This window comes from Chelonoidis abingdonii, chromosome 3 (assembly GCF_003597395.2).
Source record: "Chelonoidis abingdonii isolate Lonesome George chromosome 3, CheloAbing_2.0, whole genome shotgun sequence".
NCBI lineage: Eukaryota > Metazoa > Chordata > Testudines > Testudinidae > Chelonoidis > Chelonoidis abingdonii.
The window spans coordinates 118,817,597-118,835,008 of record NC_133771.1 but is presented as its reverse complement, the minus strand read 5'-3'; the positions used below and the strand labels follow the sequence as shown (position 1 = coordinate 118,835,008).

Here is a 17,412-nt window from a genome sequence, read left to right as displayed (position 1 = left end):
TAAGTGTAGACATACCCATAGACTTCAATCAACCCTTTTCCATTGTCCCTCAGTGCTAGAAAGAGTTCTGCTCCTCTCTGTCCTAAGAAGGGAAGCACTTGTGAATTTCTTTAGATCATAAATTATATAATAGTACCCTCATGCAAATGGTCCTACTGGTATGGCAGAGAGAAGCAGGTGTCTCTTTCTAGCACTGTGGAAAAGGGTTGATTGAAGTACATGAATGCATAAAACTTGTTTTAAATTGTGTGCGAGACCATACACTTGTGTGAACACCGGCGTATGGCTTGCAATCTAAAAAAGTTCATAAGTGGTTCTATATATAACATTCTGAAGCAGGATTCTTAACGTCTCACTGAGCTACCGCTTTTGAGTGAGCAGGGGAAGGAAAATTATCTGAGTGCTGTAACAGTCCCAGCAACTGAACAGTAAGCCTCCTCATGAGTTACATAGCTTGAGATTTGTACTGCCACCCAATATTATAATACTGACGCACATTCTACACAAAACAGACTGACAGAGAGGTCCCTACTGAACTTCATGGAGCATCTGGCTCTTCTCTCTTTACGGGTTATAAATAGCTCTGCTTGAGACAGTTTTAACGTATCTCCTCTATATGTTTATTATACAGCCAGCTTCCTTCAGCGACCATCTCCTCTGCTTCCACTCCCAATCATCAACATCAGGCCCTTCCTTCAATCAGGAAGTAAAGTCAAATTCTGAGAGAAATCTGAGGTCAAAGCATACACAAACTGATTTTTTCCTCATTATTTAATCACCAAAAAGAACTGAAGATTTAAAAGTTTGTGGGAGGATGAGAATGACATGTAAGAGCAACTCTTAAGATACATAAAACAGTTATACATATGCTTACAACACAGTTTTCTTCATCTCATCCAATTACGATATTGCTTTTAAAAAGAGCTTCACCACTTACAGCTAAAAAGGGGCAAAAGTCAGCAGCACAATTCTGAAGTTATTCTTGAGTTGTTAGTTCACAACAGTGTTTTTTGATAGGTTGCTATTACTGTATCTGTGAAATTATACCATTAAATATCCTCCCTCCCCCAAACCTACGCTGAAGCATAAAAATCTCGTTAACTGTAACAATTTGCACTAGTTAAAATATTCTCTGCCACTAGTAGTAGCAGAGGGTATCTCAAAGCTTTGAATGAATCCAAGCCTTCTTAAATTATTTACTTCCTTTTGTAAATTGTCAGAATTATCCTACAATGTTAGAAAATGTTAAAAAAGACTGCAGAGTTACTGAGTGGATTCTTATGATTTGACGTAAGAAAATATTTACCTTGCTCTGAAGTTGCTGTGTTTTCCACTGGCAGCTCATAGTCATGGCACCTTTTCTCTGAAGCAGGCACTGCAAAGAGGCTTCCAGAGGCCCACAAGTTTCCACTAGCAACACCTTCTTTCCATCTACGGTTTTAACTGCTTGACAAGAAAAGCCATCAGTCACTTAAGCTGTCTATTGTAGTAAAAGATATTCAATACTAAACTTCATTGGAGCACAGAGCTAGCCCACAGATGTCCACTTAATTCGACTTTCTGCCATTTGCCTTACTAAGAGAAAAGGTTTTTAATTACAAGAAACCCTATAAAAGGGTTCCATGTGCTAGTAAACTTCTGATCATTACGATGTCGAAAATGCCATACACTTGTCTCTGGAAGAACACACACAAAGGCAGTTTCCAATTTGTTTATGTGACAAGTGACAATCTTACCCTGATTAGTGTGAATGTTCAGCACATATTGCTGAATTAAATGGAATCTGGGTTTGTTTGCATACAATCCTTCAATTTATCCAGTTGTAACCAGGAATTTACCATTTTATTTAAAATTCGCCTACTTTTAAAGGAGAGTTGCTTCCAAAATTCAGAAGCGCAACGGAATAAGAGTACCTTTTTGAATGATTGTTGTAATTGATTTAAAGCAGTACATTAACAATATGTTTACAGAAGATGTAAAAAAACACAAATTTTTGGGTTGTTTACAGGTAAAGTCATCTGCAATTTCAATGTTACCAAATATACAATGTAGTCCAAAACAAAAGATCCATTCATTAGTAATCCACGGGAAAATTTTGATTTATCCAAATTTGTGTGTAATCCAAAATTCATCTCTGAACTCCTAGGTAAAATCTTTGACAATTCTGTTTTTATAAAAGTTTCAGGTATTTCTGGAGACCTTATAAAATGGGTTTGCCTATAGCAGCATCCAAGCCAATGAAACGTGAGTCTATAGTCAAAGGCCACAGTACTACTAGAAACAGATCTGCAGTTCTGAATTCAGATCTTGCTGAGATTCTCCATGAACGAGAAGGAAGCGAGGACCTGTTATTTCAAATGTAAAATTAAGCAAGAAAAACTGTGAGGCTGTGTCTGTACATAGTAAGAAGCAAAACAAAACAAATAAAGTTTTGCTTTACAGCTCATCTCTATGTCTATAAAACACGTGTGTCCCGTAGAGCTGTGACAATCACTGGGACCACAGTCTTCATTTTATTCATGAGTAAACATATATGTACACACACACACACACACATTATATATATATATATATATATATATAAATATAAATATAAATATATATATAAAGAAAACAAAAACCAAGTCAAGCAGGTGTTTGTAGGGTTTATTTATTTTAATGTGTTACCATGGTTTTGCAGGAGGCAAATCCACTACAGTGCAGTGAGTTTACATGCTTATTTTGTGCATATCAGAAAAGAGCATGAAGAAATACAGAACAAGACTAATGTATGACAAAAACTGAAAAAAAAAAAAATACTAAAAGATTTCATTACCAAGGATCTTATACAGAAATCTCACAAATCATCAGGAATACAAAACCTTGTACTTGGCAATATTAGAAATAGAATCACACAAGATGGTCTTACCTAGTTTTTCAAGAAGCTCCACCACAGCGCTGGCAGTGGGAGAAACCGAACAGTTGTAAGTATCTCCACGCACCAACCGTCCCAGATTCACATCTGATACTCTATCAAGGAAAAACATGGAAACATATAGAACATAATCTGTGAGAGAGATATATTTTAGTTAGAACTTGCCCTGTGGGTTACATCCTGTGTGTTAAAATACAGACTGGATGGCTCATAGAACTAGCAATAGTATATGGTTACTAGATTATTTTAATCTCTAAACTCCTATATATAGCACTACGCCCCCAAGAGCTTAGATTTCAAACAAACACTGAACTATCAAGATAGATGAAAGAAGGGGAACAAGGCTAGAAGAAATAAAATGAGTACAAGACAATTTGTGACACGTTCAAGTAGAATATGAGGGAAAGAAGGAGGGGAGGAAAAACAGAAAGAGGAGCATCTGTCAGGGGTGGGTGGAAAGCTACATAAAAGCAGTGGGGGGTTTAGAGAGGTTTGGAAGTACCCAGGATATCTGACGCACAAGAAGGAATGTTATTCCAGAAGGTTGGAGCAGTGTGAGAAAAGGCAAGTGAGAGGAAGAGACAAAAGGAACAAAATGGTAGGGCAGCCCAGGTCCGTTGCTGTAATTTAGACAGGACCTAGAACTGTTTAAGTTACTCCACGGCCTTTCCAGCCTTTGGAGCAGTTCAGGATAGACTGGGAAGGTGCAAACATGACTTAAAACTACCTTAGACCCATGCCCCCTTTAGAGATTCAGCCAAGACTCTCACCCTGGAGCTTTCTTTAAAAATGCTGTCAATGAAATTAATAAGAACGACAACAACGGAGGACTGGAATACCTTAACACTGAATGAAGAGAATAAAATAGGAACATGGTTTTTGTTGCCTTTAAGTAACCACTTCTCAGACTTACAGTTAGCAAAGATTAAAACACAATACTATCAACATAACTTAAGCAGCCACCGTTTGCTTGATTTTATAATCTTTTGTCCACATTTAATGACAGTTAAACACAGTGACTGAGGAATGCATGAGTGAAAAGCAATGGGGAAAAAAGATTTTAGAGCCAGAAAACTTGTATCTGCTCTGGCTACCTCTCACTACTTAGCTTACCCATCCACATCCTTCTCTGGTTTTACTGCATTTAATATTTTGCTGCTGCATGCATTTTCAGAGAGGTGAAGGGCAATGCCATGAACCGTAGGATCTTCATTGAGTCTCAAGATTTCACCAACAATCTAGGAAGGTAATAAAATGCTTTAGAAGACAGGATAAAGTCAGAAGTAGAACATTATGAAATAAAAATGGGTTGTAGCTGTAAAATAATGCTTATAACACGTGGCACTTGTCATCTGTCTAGTTCTCTCATGCTTTAGCACAGTGGGTCTCAAACTTTTTTTTTTTTTTTACTGGCGACTCCTTTCACACAGAAACACTCTGAGTCCGACCCCCCCTCCCAATAAATATATTTAGAAGTGTGTGTTTAATTTAACACTATTATAAATGCTGGAGGCAAGCAGGGTTTGGGGTGGAGGCTGACAGCTCGCAACCCCCTGAGGGATCCCGACCCCATTTGAGAACCCCTGCGTCAGCAGAAAGAGGAGCATGCAGCAGATCTGTGGCATACACACACAAAGCTTAGTGAGTAGTAAGTACATCAACAGTTATCCCCAGATATGGAGTTGCACAGGTATAACTGAAGGAATTTGTCCCTAACATTGCTGAAATGATGGTCAACAGATAAGTGTATGTAAAGAGACCTGTTCCATTGTGAAGGAAAAGGGAAGAGAGATTAATTATGATATTTAAAGGGCAAGACCCTGCAAAAACAATTTCCATTAGCCATATTAAAACCAAAATCAAAAACTAACTAAAATTCAGAACCATCCAGATGTTTACGATTAAAACTGTGCAACTGTGTGATTTTGTTGTAACCTTTGTCCTACCTCCCATTTTTCCCCAACTCTACCTCCCCATTTGTTTACCATTCTCATTTGTTACATCAAAATCACCTCCTGCACTAGGTATCAGTGCACGTATTCCTATACAATCTATCCGTATTTAAAAACCAAACACCGAAAGTTCCAAAACGAAGAGTTTTTAGTAAGATCACCAAAATAAATGTAAACACTTCGTTTTGGAACTTTCGGTGTTTGGTTTTTAAATATGGGTAAAGTGAAGATGTGAAACTAGAAATAAAAGAAAAAATAGGTATTTTAAAAAGGGAAAAAAATTCCCAGCAGAATTAAAATGACTGAATGTAAAGTTTGATTTAACAACCAATTGAACGTTTTTGTGCTCAGCTGGTGTAAATGTTGTTCTTCACCAAACAAAAGATAACCTCTGTATATAGGAATACGTGCACTGATATCTAGTGCAAGAAGTGATTTTGATGTAACAAAATGACACAAAGGAAAAAGGTTTTATCTTCCTTTATTATGAAGTGTTTAACTTAATAATCTAACCCGGCCAAATAACAGACAAGTGATACAGCCACAGATCCTTAAACGGCACGAGAAGCACAAAGTTGGGCCTCCAGTTTTGGTTTGGGGCCCAACTACTTCCAGACTTAAGTGTTTATAAAATTTCAATACTGACCTAGATCTAGTTGCAGCAATATTTTAGACAAAAACACTCCCAATCCAGATTTGAATTTTGTGTCTGAGTCCACCTCTAACAAAATATCACACCTGATCCATTGTGATGTATTTCATTTTCTTGTGGCTTCAAAAATTAAAACTTAAACTGTAAACAAATTCTATATATTCCCTTTTGAAAAAAGTTAACTAGCATACACTTCTTCATTATTGTATCTTTGTGCATCACAGAACCCAAGAAAATTTACTACAGAGTTATGTAATTTTACATTTATTTTAGCTCATATTTATAATGGAAAGTGAGGCTAGCACTAAATAAGAGCTTGTGAAGACTACCTTGAAAATACATTTTAAATAACTTTTAAAAAAATTGGCTTTTAAAAAATTATTTAAATTGTATATACATGTAAAAGAAGCTCTTGAGTGCACAGAGTCTTCACAGATTTCACCCTCACTCAGTCAGTAGATCCACATTGTATTCCAGACTCTGCAATGACCTGCTGTGTGACATTAGGCAAGTCATTTAACCTCTCTGAGAGTCAGTTTTTCCATCTGTGAAATGGAGATCATGAAACTAGCTGGTCTTTTTAAAGCAGATGCAAGTTCTAATGAAGAAAAGCATTATACGAGGGCTAACTTTTAATAATTAACACTTAATCATTTTGACAGGCTTAATATCATTCCATATTACTATCCTATACTTCTAATTTTTTTTACTTCTACTTTGAACTTTTTAAGTATATTTCATTCAAGACTCGCAAAGACTACAGTCAGAAATGCTGAGAGGCTTATCTATGAGCCAAGGCTATATTATCCCCATTTCACAGATGGGAAAATGAGGCAGAGAGACTAAGTGATTTTCCCAAGGACATTTATAGCTGACCCAGGAAGAGAAACACACATTTTCCAATTTCTAGTTTGATGCTTCTATCAGAAGACAATTTGAAGTGAAGCATGACAGCGCTGTGATACTAGATGAACTTGTGTGAAGGACATGGGGCTGATGTGTAATAATTTACAAATCCTGTATGTGACAGGGCTAGTGAGACCATTAGTGGAATAGCATGGCTACACTGGGTTACTGGAATGTTTACTGAATGCATGTTGGATTAATTTAATAGTAGGGCTGTTAAGAAAGACAGAAGACAACACAATGGCTTCCAATCATCAACCTCCCAGTAAATGTGACAGGAATCATTGGGAGATAACGCCTGAGCTTTTAGCGGGGACGATACTATTTCCAGGCTCCAGCCATAGTTACAAATGCACGTGACAGACTGATGAAGAATCTGAAAAAGCAAAATCTGCCTGACCTTCTACCCCAAAGGTAAGGTAGACATGTTGTAGGCCTTCTGTTGTGTAAAACCCCTTTTCTCTTATGTTATGCTCTGTTCCTAATATGATTAAATAGTATTTTGGTGTGAGGAAGTTGTCTGGTAAGAGCTCTCAAAAGGGAAGACTTGCAGGTGCTTAATTTAGTTGGGCCTGCTGAGTAATCATGATTAGTACATGGGGGGCTGTAGCTTGGGACCCAGTCCTAGAGTGGGAGAAATGCAGGATTCCACCCCTGGGCAGGTGAAGGCAAGAGGCCTATTACCTGAGGGGGCACTCGGAGAGATCAGAAAAGGGGACAGTTAGTCCTGTAATCATGACAACCTGTATTATGGTTATGGGGGCCCTATAGTTTTAAAAAAAAAAAAAAAAAAATCTTTTCACAACATAAAACAAAATTTTCTTCAGTGACCTGTAATAACAAGCCCACCTGAACACAGAACACACCTTTATTTTCTATTAATATATATAATTCAGAAGATAAAAAAATAGATTTATTTATTTATTTATTTTACACATTTGGGGCTATTGCTAGAATATTGAGCATATACAAACAAAACAAAACCATAATAAAGAAGCAAACAGAAAGAAAATGCACCAGCGCTAAAGTACCATCTTTAAAAATACACCTGCCCAGAATAAGACAAATCCACATCTGGAGTCTTAAAATAACCTGATTTTGTGCATATTAACAGCTGAAAGAGAGAGAGCTGCTAGTGCTGTTTACCTCCATGGTTCACAGGATTCCTACTTAAAGCATGAGTTCATAATGGCAACAGCTATGATTTCATTTCCACAAACTTCTACCTGCTTCTGGGTTGTGTTACTCAACAGATGAGGTTCCCATTCATTATGAACACAACAAACTTTATGTTGATTGTTGTTTAAAAGGTCTGGTTTTTTTAAATGGGTAACAGATTCAATGCATCATTTGTAGTAGCGGCTTACCAAAAATATTTAAGCAGGGATCCATAACAACCACAAGGTCGAGATACACAGATCCTTTCTGATACAGATATTGTAAGAGTTAGTCATTAGGGAAAACACATTTGGAAAAGTAAAATAAAATACAGTAAAATTCTGAAATTAGTAAAATCCTTGAAACACAGTATATGAAATCTACATTTCCATTGTGATTTGCAACCCGGCCATCATTTAGAAAGTATAAAGGATCTGCATGAATGTATTACCCACTGTACACCCTGAACTTCCCAAGCACAATGAGATGAGGAGAGGAAAGGGTGGTGGCCTTAACTCTGAAATCTTTTTTATTTTTAAATTAATTTGGCCCTTTCACAATGTTAGTAAGGGTTTCTGTATTTAATACATACAGGCCCAAATCCTGACCTCAGTTACATTAGTTCAGTGCCTGTGACATAATTGTGCAATCAAAGAAAGAATTTTGTCCCCTGTATGTTACTATTACCAAATGAAGGAATTTATTACTGCTATTTTTAACATTAACTCTGGTGGTGATATAAAACAGCCAGTTACAAACATATTAAAAATAATTCTAAAAATAATATATTCAGTTTAGAAGTTTCTCTGGCTAAAACGTGGTCTAATACAGTGAAAGAGTATGTGTATTCTGGAGAGCATAGAGGGAACAGACACTGCATTAGACAAGATATCAAGTTAGGGTCCCAACTGTGAGAACTCTCTGTATGAAGGATTTCCACTGACTTCAACAGAAGTTCCACACATGGAGTGTTTGCAAGATTATACCCATGATGCACTCTGATCTTATGGTTAAGACACTAAACTGAGAACCAGGGGATCCAAGTTCTGCTTTCTGTTCTGACACTTCCTATATATATATAGCGACTGCATAGCGTAGTGGTTAAGAGCGCCACCCTTTGATACGAGAGACTGGGGTTCAAATCCCGGTTGGTACCCAACTTTCCAGTAGGGGTCCTTGGGCAAAAAGACCTCCTACCGCTTCACCTGCCTACCTCAAATATGAGGGTGACACGAACTAGGAGAGTCATGCCGGCTCGGATGTCGCCTGGATTAACAAGGTCCGCGCCAGATGCTGAGGAACCAGGACAATCTGACGATAAGAGGGCTACTGGAACAAACCATTCATGGATGAGACAAGAGAACCTGGAATTGATGGAATGCTACTACAACAGTAGACCTAATGAGAGGGGATATATGAAACGTAGGAGGGGACTATGGATGGACAAAAGACCTACATCCACACTTACTGAGAAACTGCTAGTTACCCAACGCTTCAACATAGTAAAGAGGAAGCTGCTCTCACAGCCTGAGATAGACCAACTTCACATTACATCCCAGACTGAAGAAGACCTGGAAGAACAAGTGGATGTGCAGCCCACACCTGAAGCTGAAACACTGCCACCCCCTCCATTGCAGAGCACAGCAGCTCATATGAGGCATAAGATCATGGATAAACTAGCTATAGTCAATCCTCAAGACCGATTACCAAGGCTCAGTGGAGAAGTACCAACAGATAGTATGTTAGAAGATGCCAATAGAGCCCTCATGACAATCCTACTACCACCATAACTCAAACCAATGAACTGGTATACGCTACAGCCTCTGTAATCCTGGAGATGCTTGGCTACACGATCAAGAAGAACAACAGTATGTACCCACCCTGGAAAATGAGGTTGAAAATGAGGTTGGAGGATAAGATCAAGGCGACTCGGAGACAAGTTAGTCAGCTGGTGGAACTACAGAAGGGTGTAGAGATTAAGGATAAGACTCGGCTACTGAAAAAAAACAAAGGGCCTGACTCCATCTGAAGCCCTAGAGACTGCTAAACAAAGGCTCACAGCACTGGCACCGGGCTAAGGAGATACACTAGAGAAGCAGAGGCCAAAAAAGTAAATGCCCTGTTCTCCAAAGAACCATTCAAGGTGTACTCCCAAATGCAGTGCAACAACACAATAAAAAGCAGAAACTGAACAGTACTGGAAAGAACATATGGGAGAAAGAGAAGACTCATAACACCAGCGCAAAGTGGCTGCAGGACCAGAGACCAGAGCACAGCAATCTCCCAGAACAGAAACCAGTCACCATCACAGTAGAAGACATCCAGTAGTGGGTCAAGAACATGAAGAGCTGGACCAGACATGATCCACACCTACTGGCTAAAGAAACTAACAGCAGTGCATGGACGCCTAGCAGCACAGATGAACCAGCTGCTAGCAGGCTCCCACCCAAAACTGGCTAATACAAGGAAGGACAGTGCTGATCATGAAAGACCCCTGCAAGGGAAGAGAACTGGCCAATAACCTGCCTCCCCACAACATGGAAAGTCTATCAGGCATCATAGCGCCAAGCTACAGGACCATATGGGCCAATACATGAGCACAGCTCAGAAGGGCATTGGGAACAACACCAGAGGCTCAAAACACCAGTTGCTCATAGATAGAGCAGTCGCTCAAGGTCTAGACAGACCAATCTGAGGACACCCTGGATTAACTACAGGAAAGCCTACGATTCAATGCCGCACACGTGGATCTGTGAATGTCTGGCGCTATACAAAGTCAACAGGACACTAAGGACCTTCCTCAAGAACTCAATGGGACTACGGAAGACAACACTGGAAGTCAACTCAAGGCAGCTTGCACAAGTGGCCATCAAGTGCGGCATATACCAAAGGTGATGCACTGTCCCCGCTGCTGTTCTGCATAGGCTTAAACCCCCTCAGCCAGATAATCACAAGGACTGGATACAGGTACAGGTTCAGGAGTGGAACTACCATCAGCCACCTCCTCTACTGGATGACATCAAGCTGTATGCTAATACAGAATGAACGAGACATCGACTCGCTAATCCACCTGACGTGGATCTACAGTGAGATTGGGGATGTCATTCGGACTGGAGAAGTGTGGTCGGATGGTAGTGAAGAGAGGGAAGGTAGTCAAGACTGATGGGGTGGAATTACCAGCAGGCCACATAGCAGACATACAGACCAGCTACAAGTACCTTGGCGTCCCACAGTCACATGGAAACCACGATGAGGAGGCAAGGAAGACAGCAACATCCAAGTATCACCAAAGGATAAGACAGGTCCTGAAGAGCCAGCTCAGTGGGAAGAACAAGATCCACGCCATCAACGGATACGCCCTGCCGGTCATCAGATACCCTGCCGGTATAGTGAGCTGGCCAAAGGAGAACATGGAGGCTGCCGATGTGAAGACCCGGAAGCTCCTCACAATGCACGGAGGTTTCCACCCCAAGTCCAACACCCAGAGACTGTATACCAGCCGGAAAGAAGGCGGGCGGGGCTTGGTGAGCGTCAAAGTCCACTGTCCTGGACGAAACCCGGAACATCCAGGACTACATCAGTAAGATAGCCCCCAAAGATGAGCTGCTGAGAGAATGCCTGAGGCAGCAGCAGACATGGAGGAGAAAACCAAGCAGAAGAAGTGCCATGGCAAGACAAGACCCTGCATGGGATGTACCATCGACAGATAGCTGAGGTGGCTGACATTGGGGAAATCCTACCAGTGGCTGGAAAGGGCTGGACTAAAAGACAGCACTGAGGCACTGATCATAGCAGCACAGGAACAGGCACTGAGCACCAGATCCATTGAAGCTGGGTCTACCACACTAGAGAGGACCCAAGGTGCAGACTGTGCAGAGAGGCCTCAGAGACAGTCCAACACATAGTGGCAGGATGTAAGATGCAGGCAGGACCAGCATATGCTGAACGGCACAACCAAGTGGCTGGCATTGTGTACAGGAACATCTGCACAGCGTATGGGCTAGACCCTCCCAAGACCAGATGGAGACTCCACAGAAGGTTGTGGAGAATAGCAGGGCTAAGATTCTGTGGGACTTCCAGATCCAGACGGACAGGCAGGTACTGGCCAATCAACCAGATATCATAGTAATAGACAAGGACCAGAAGACAGCAGTGGTGATAGAATAGAGCAGGGCCAAGTGACAGCAACATCAGGAAGAAGGAATATGAGAAGCTGGAGAAGTACCAGGGCCTGAAAGAGGAACTAGAGGGATGTGGAAAGTGAAGGCCAAAGTGGTCCCAGTGGTGGTAGGAGCACTCGGGGCTGTGACTCCTAAGCTGGGTGAGTGGCTCCAACAGATCCCAGGAACAACATCAGAGCTCTCTGTCCAGAAGAGTGCAGTGCTGCTAGGAACAGCTAAGATACTGCGCAGAACCCTCAAACTCCCAGGCCTCTGGTAGAGGACCTGAGGTTGAGGAAGACACATACCACCCACAGGGGTGAGAGGGGAATTTTTTTTATATATATATATAAAAATATAAAAATGGGTATAATATTTGCCTACCTACACAGGAGTGCTATGAGTATACATTTATGTAATGTCTGCAAAGCGCTCAGAGGATTCAATGATGATGAATGCCATAAATATAATTTTAAACATTTCCATTTGGTGTTATAATTGAAGTATAAACAAAAAGATTCCCAAAAAGTGCTACAATTACCTCATCTTCACTGCTACCCTGAGGGAGCGAAATGTGAATAACGTGCAGACCAATCTGCCAAGAGAAAACAAACATTTTAAGTTACTACAACAGTCAGAGGGCTCACAATTAAAATCAACCACATCTCCTAATCCTCACCTCTTTGGCAAAGTTCTGGTTTATTTCTTGCACCAAATCTTCATCACTCGCCTTAAAAGGATAACAAAAAAAAAGAGAGAATGTAAGTAATCTAAGGACAGAATTTAGCATCAAAGATTATATAAGATTATATTTTTAAAAAAAATTGGGTGCACTCTGATACATAGATCTACAGAAAGAAGGTGCGATGCAAATATTTCTCTGTTTCCAAGGTGCTGGAACTAGAGAGGTTGCCACACCCCCTGGCTTGAAGCAGTTTCCATCATATATAGGGTTTATAGTTTGGTCCAGCAGCCCCACTATACATATTGTTCCAGCACCCTTATCTCTTTCAGTAGTGAAAGGAGGTTAAAGCTGCCCAGTCTATAGGAATCTGACAGAAGGCCAGGCTGGAATATTTATCTTGGCTTGGTATGTTGAAATACATATCTAAAAGAGAAGAGCTGGATGTTTTCCCTACTTTAAGCAAATTTGTTTAGTTAAAAAAGGCACCAGTCCAACAATACTTGAAAGTGATGTTATTTTTGCATCCCTGTAATAGGTAAAGCACAGTCAATGGCAATAAAAGCATTTTCTACACTTCCCCCCAAATATGCCACAACTCAAGTATTTTCCACCTCTACTGAATGTGATGTGAACCACTATCTGCTGGGAACTGGACTAAAGTCACCAACTCTTTCCACAAACTCCATTTATCTTATGGTAACTGTTTTTAGTGACTACTGATCTGGGACAGATATGAACCAATGACTTAGAAGTATAAGGACCTGCACCCCATCACTATCCTTCTAGCTATCTAGTCCTTGTAATTTTGCATTTTAATAACTCAGTACAATGGATTATTACACATCTTCCCAGTCTGGAAGCCTTAGACACCAATTCTGACAAAGGAAATTGGTTTCATATGGAACGTAAAGAGAGTTATCCCATGACTTCCTGTGGAAACCAGCTATACACCACTAAGAATGTTTGTATATTTCAAAGACAGCAACTCTTTAAGACTTGGCAATAAAGTCAGCTGTTGATCACTCATGAGATGCTCAGATAACAGAACTTGTTGCTACTTTTAAAAGTTATCAATAAACTTTGTATGTATAAAGATTTATTAATAGATCTCATTCCACTGCTTATAAGAAGCTAACTAGGAAACACCAATCAGTACAAGTGGCCTTCTATTAAAGTCTTTTCTGCTACTCTACTAATAGTACATATAAATGTTTTTTTAAATGTTTCAAAATGAAAAATAATAAGAAACAATCCTTTAGTTAACTATACAAACAAATAAAGACTCTACCTGTACAATGGCAAGTGTTGGCTTAAATGTAGGGTGTCCTTTCTGCAAGGATGCCAGGACTTTCTTTGAACTCTGAATGATTTCTCTGCAACACAACAGTAACATAGTATCAATGTTTGTTACACATTTCCCTGTTACACCATTACCAGAAAGCTGTTGACATTAAGTTTCCATACTATTTTAGTGACAGAATTCAAAACTACTGAATAAAAATTTAAGCATGTTCAATGGTTTTCATTTTCAAAGCAATGTGTATATATTAATAAATCAGTAACATTTGGCAGCTAAGTATAGCAAAACTGAAGTAACAAATCCAGCCACAATACCTTCATTATTTAGCCTGCATTTACCATTGCTCCGACATGCCCAGTCCTTTAGATTCTGCACCTCTAATTATTCCACAAGGCTTGGAAAATCCACTCACCAGTGAACAGGATACTTTATTAGCTAGAGGGGAGTGGTAACGCTGACATATGCACTTTTTGCATAGTTCTTTCATTTCAACTATCCCTAAAACCTGGGGGTGGGAATGATTTTCAAATGTGATCCAAACAGGTAATACCTTCCTGAGACTGCAGATATCTCCAGTAGCTCTAGGGCTGTCTATAGCTTCCCCAAGCAACAACAAAGTAAACTTGCTAAGATTAGACTAAGTTTCAATGTTGCTATTCATTGCCTGTGAGCAGCACTGAAACAAATGGAGCCTTGTCCAGTTCACTGCTGTTTTAATAGGGAAACAAATCAATCAAATAAACATTAAGGAAATAAAATACATAAGCTTGTAATGAAGAAATAAAACACAAACATTACAAACTTTGAAGTCTACATGTAAAAAAAATTGCATATCTTCACAGGAATATTTAAGGAACACAACTTAAAATTGAGCTTGTAAAAACAAGCTCTAAAAACCCCCAGAGAGCAACAGAAGTTTCCCACCTCTCTGCAGGGTTTGAAAGACAAGCAGTGCAACACTAAGAATCTGAAAGTGAAACGACTACAAACAAAAGCTTCAATGATTCTTACTCTCCAAGCTGAAGGAAATATAGGCAGCAAACAAAGGGCAGCAGCAGGGAAGTACATTTCATCTTTTAAATTCTTTCACGTTTACTAACCTACGGTATTACTAAAACGTAGTAAAGGAATCAATTCACAGCCTCTGATGTATAATGTATGAAAAATCCAGTGTATTAACATAATTTAACACATACTGTAACTGAATACATAATTGACTTCATGGAGAGCAGCATTTGGTTTTACTCTTTATGTTGTTACACAGAACCCATGAAGTACGTGCAACGTGGCAGAGCTAGCTGTACCCGGGGAGCCTCTTTCCTGATATCAGGGCACGCTGGTTTGTAACAAGGAAGTTACATGCACGTGAGTGTTGTGCTGGAGTAACACACGAGGCGAGGAGAACAACGGGATCCCCCAGAGCAAAGCCTGCCATGCCCAGGGGATGCTGCAAAGTGACTCCCCCGGGGGAGGTGGCGCAGGCCAGTATCCCGCTGAGGCGCGAGGCCGGAGAGCAAAGCTGAACCTCCCGGGAAGGCGGCAGCACCCACCGTGGCCCTGGGGGTCCAGAGGGAGCCCCTGCCCCAACCCCGCCAAGCTCTTACAACAGACGCAGTGAGGCGCAGGTAGAAGCTGCGCGGCCGCCGCTGGGAGGGGGGTAGGAAGGACCCTCCGGCACCTCCACGTCCCGCAACAGCTCCCCGCCCAGCCGCGGCCCCCGGGACACTTGGCTGCGCTGGCTCCGCTTACCCGGCAGCCGAGCCCAGCGCGCCGCCAGCCTGCTGCTTCTCCCAGCGGCCCCAGGCACTGGCCATGCCCCGGCGGGGCGCGGTCCCCTTCCTCCCGGCTAGCGGGGCGGCAGCTCCCCGGCTTAGGCGGCACAGTGCGGAGAACCTCATGGTGCGGCGGCGGCGGCTGGAGCAGTGCGGCGTGCGGGGGCCGGGCCGTGCCGGCTCAGGGCCTGGGGGAGGGACGCAGCGCAGCAGCTGCGGCGGAGGGTGAAGCGGGAAGCGCTAGGGACGCCCAGGGGCTGCAACTGGTTCCGCCCCAAAGGCTGGGCGGGTTCCCGCGGCGGCTCGGCCAGACTCAGCCTGCAGCACTGGCCCCTAGGGGCTGTCGAGCCCGCCTTGCAGCGCTGCACTCAGCCTCTGGGCAAAGCCAGGGCCCCTGCCAGCCTCACAGGAATCGGGGCTGGGGGCAGCAGGGAGCCTTCGGCACCCAGGATCTAGGACTCAGGGGGCTCCTAGGACTTGGCTCCAAGCCTGTTGTTGTGCAGCATGGCACAGCTCAAGCCCCAGAGTGCGTCAAAGAGGGGCTATATAGGGCACTATGGACAGCACAGCATGAGCCTGGGAGCCAGCTCCAGTTTTATAATGCAGTGTAGCTGTTCAAGGACAGGCTTAGAAACCTGGACTCCACTAGCTCAGATCCTACAACAGGAGGTTTACCCTATAGCTTGAAGTGCCAGAGGCCTCAGTTTTCCTATCTTTATCATGGGCAGCACACCTAGTACCCATGATTACGGTTTAAATTAGGGTGACCAGATGTGCCAATTTTATAGGGGCAGTCCCCATTTTGGGGTCTTTTTTAATATATGCTCCTATTACCCCCTGTCCCGATTTTTCACACTTGCTGTCTGGTGACCCTATTTTAAGTTGACATTGTCCCTTTAAGATAAAAAGTTTCATAAAACAGTTTAGTGCCTGTTTCAATAGAACAACAACTTAGATTAGGCAAAGTCACATTTACCTCTATGTAATATATTATTAATAGCCTATGTTCACCAAGTATCAGAGGGGTAGCTGTGTTAGTCTGGATCTGTAAAAGCAGCAGAGAATCCTGTGGCACCTTATAGACTAACAGATGTTTTGGAGCATGAGCTTTCGTGGGTAAATACCCACTTCGTAAGATGCATGTCCTGACGAAGTGGGTATTCACCCATGAAAGCTCATGCTCCAAAATATCTGTTAGTATATAAGATGCCACAGGATTCTCTGCTATGTTCACCAAAGGTCATATTTGTAATTTGTGATGAAAACTATACATTTATTTAAGGCAGGTAGCAATATTTAATGTAAGCAAACAACCTCCAATGCTCAGGTGCATTCAGACAGAAATAAAAATATTTTGTGTTTGCCTGCCCACCTCTGCGTCACGCTGTCTGGCTGTCATGTTAACCTACCACTATCTAGTCAATAGGCCACAATTTGACAAAGATCAGGATGACATTTTATAGTATTACATTACTGTAGTTTCAGTTGCTAAGGGTCTGTTTTCAGCAGAGGCAGGTCTAGGTATTTTGCCACCGCAAGCATGGCAGGCAGGCTGCCTTCGGCAGCAGCCTGCCGGAGGTCCGCAGAAGCTGCAGGACCAGCGGACCCTCCGCAGGCATGCTGTCGAAGGCAACCTGCCCGCCGCCCTCACGGTGACCAGCAGAGCGCCCCCCAGTGGCTTGCTGCCCCAAGCAGGTGCTAGGTGTGCTGGTGCCTGGAGCCACCCCTGGTTTTAAGGGGCTAGATATTAAACTAGCCACTCTACTCATCTTATTTACAATTTGAAAGGGAGAGGGAAACCAGTTGTGTGTATAGGAGCTTTATACAATGTGAATACACACACACTTGTCAAAACTCATCATTTTTTCTCATTCCATTTCTAAAAATCCTGTGTGTTTATTTTCCTCACGACC

At 41.8% G+C, this 17,412-nt stretch overlaps 1 protein-coding gene across 11 annotated transcripts in view; it reads right to left on the bottom strand.

Moving 5' to 3' along the window:
• Positions 1–15,735, bottom strand: part of MTHFD1L (methylenetetrahydrofolate dehydrogenase (NADP+ dependent) 1 like) — a 289,126-nt gene extending 273,391 nt beyond the window's left edge. For 7 of the 11 annotated variants that reach the window (XR_004373966.2, XM_032782444.2, XM_075064045.1 and 4 more), the window contains exons 1-7: positions 15,477–15,735; positions 13,716–13,800; positions 12,422–12,472; positions 12,284–12,337; positions 4,028–4,152; positions 2,909–3,009; positions 1,307–1,446 (exon numbers count right to left, since the gene is read on the bottom strand). Coding sequence is in view for 9 of the 11 variants with exons in the window: in XM_032782444.2 (XP_032638335.1) it covers positions 1,307–1,446; positions 2,909–3,009; positions 4,028–4,152; positions 12,284–12,337; positions 12,422–12,472; positions 13,716–13,800; positions 15,477–15,625 (705 nt within the window). In the remaining 2 variants the exon portion in view is untranslated. The remainder of the gene's footprint in view (positions 1–1,306; positions 1,447–2,908; positions 3,010–4,027; positions 4,153–12,283; positions 12,338–12,421; positions 12,473–13,715; positions 13,801–15,476) is intronic. The other 4 variants (XR_012655563.1, XM_032782445.2, XM_032782449.2 and 1 more) reach the window with 1 other exon arrangement.
• Positions 15,736–17,412: the final 1,677 nt, after the last annotated feature.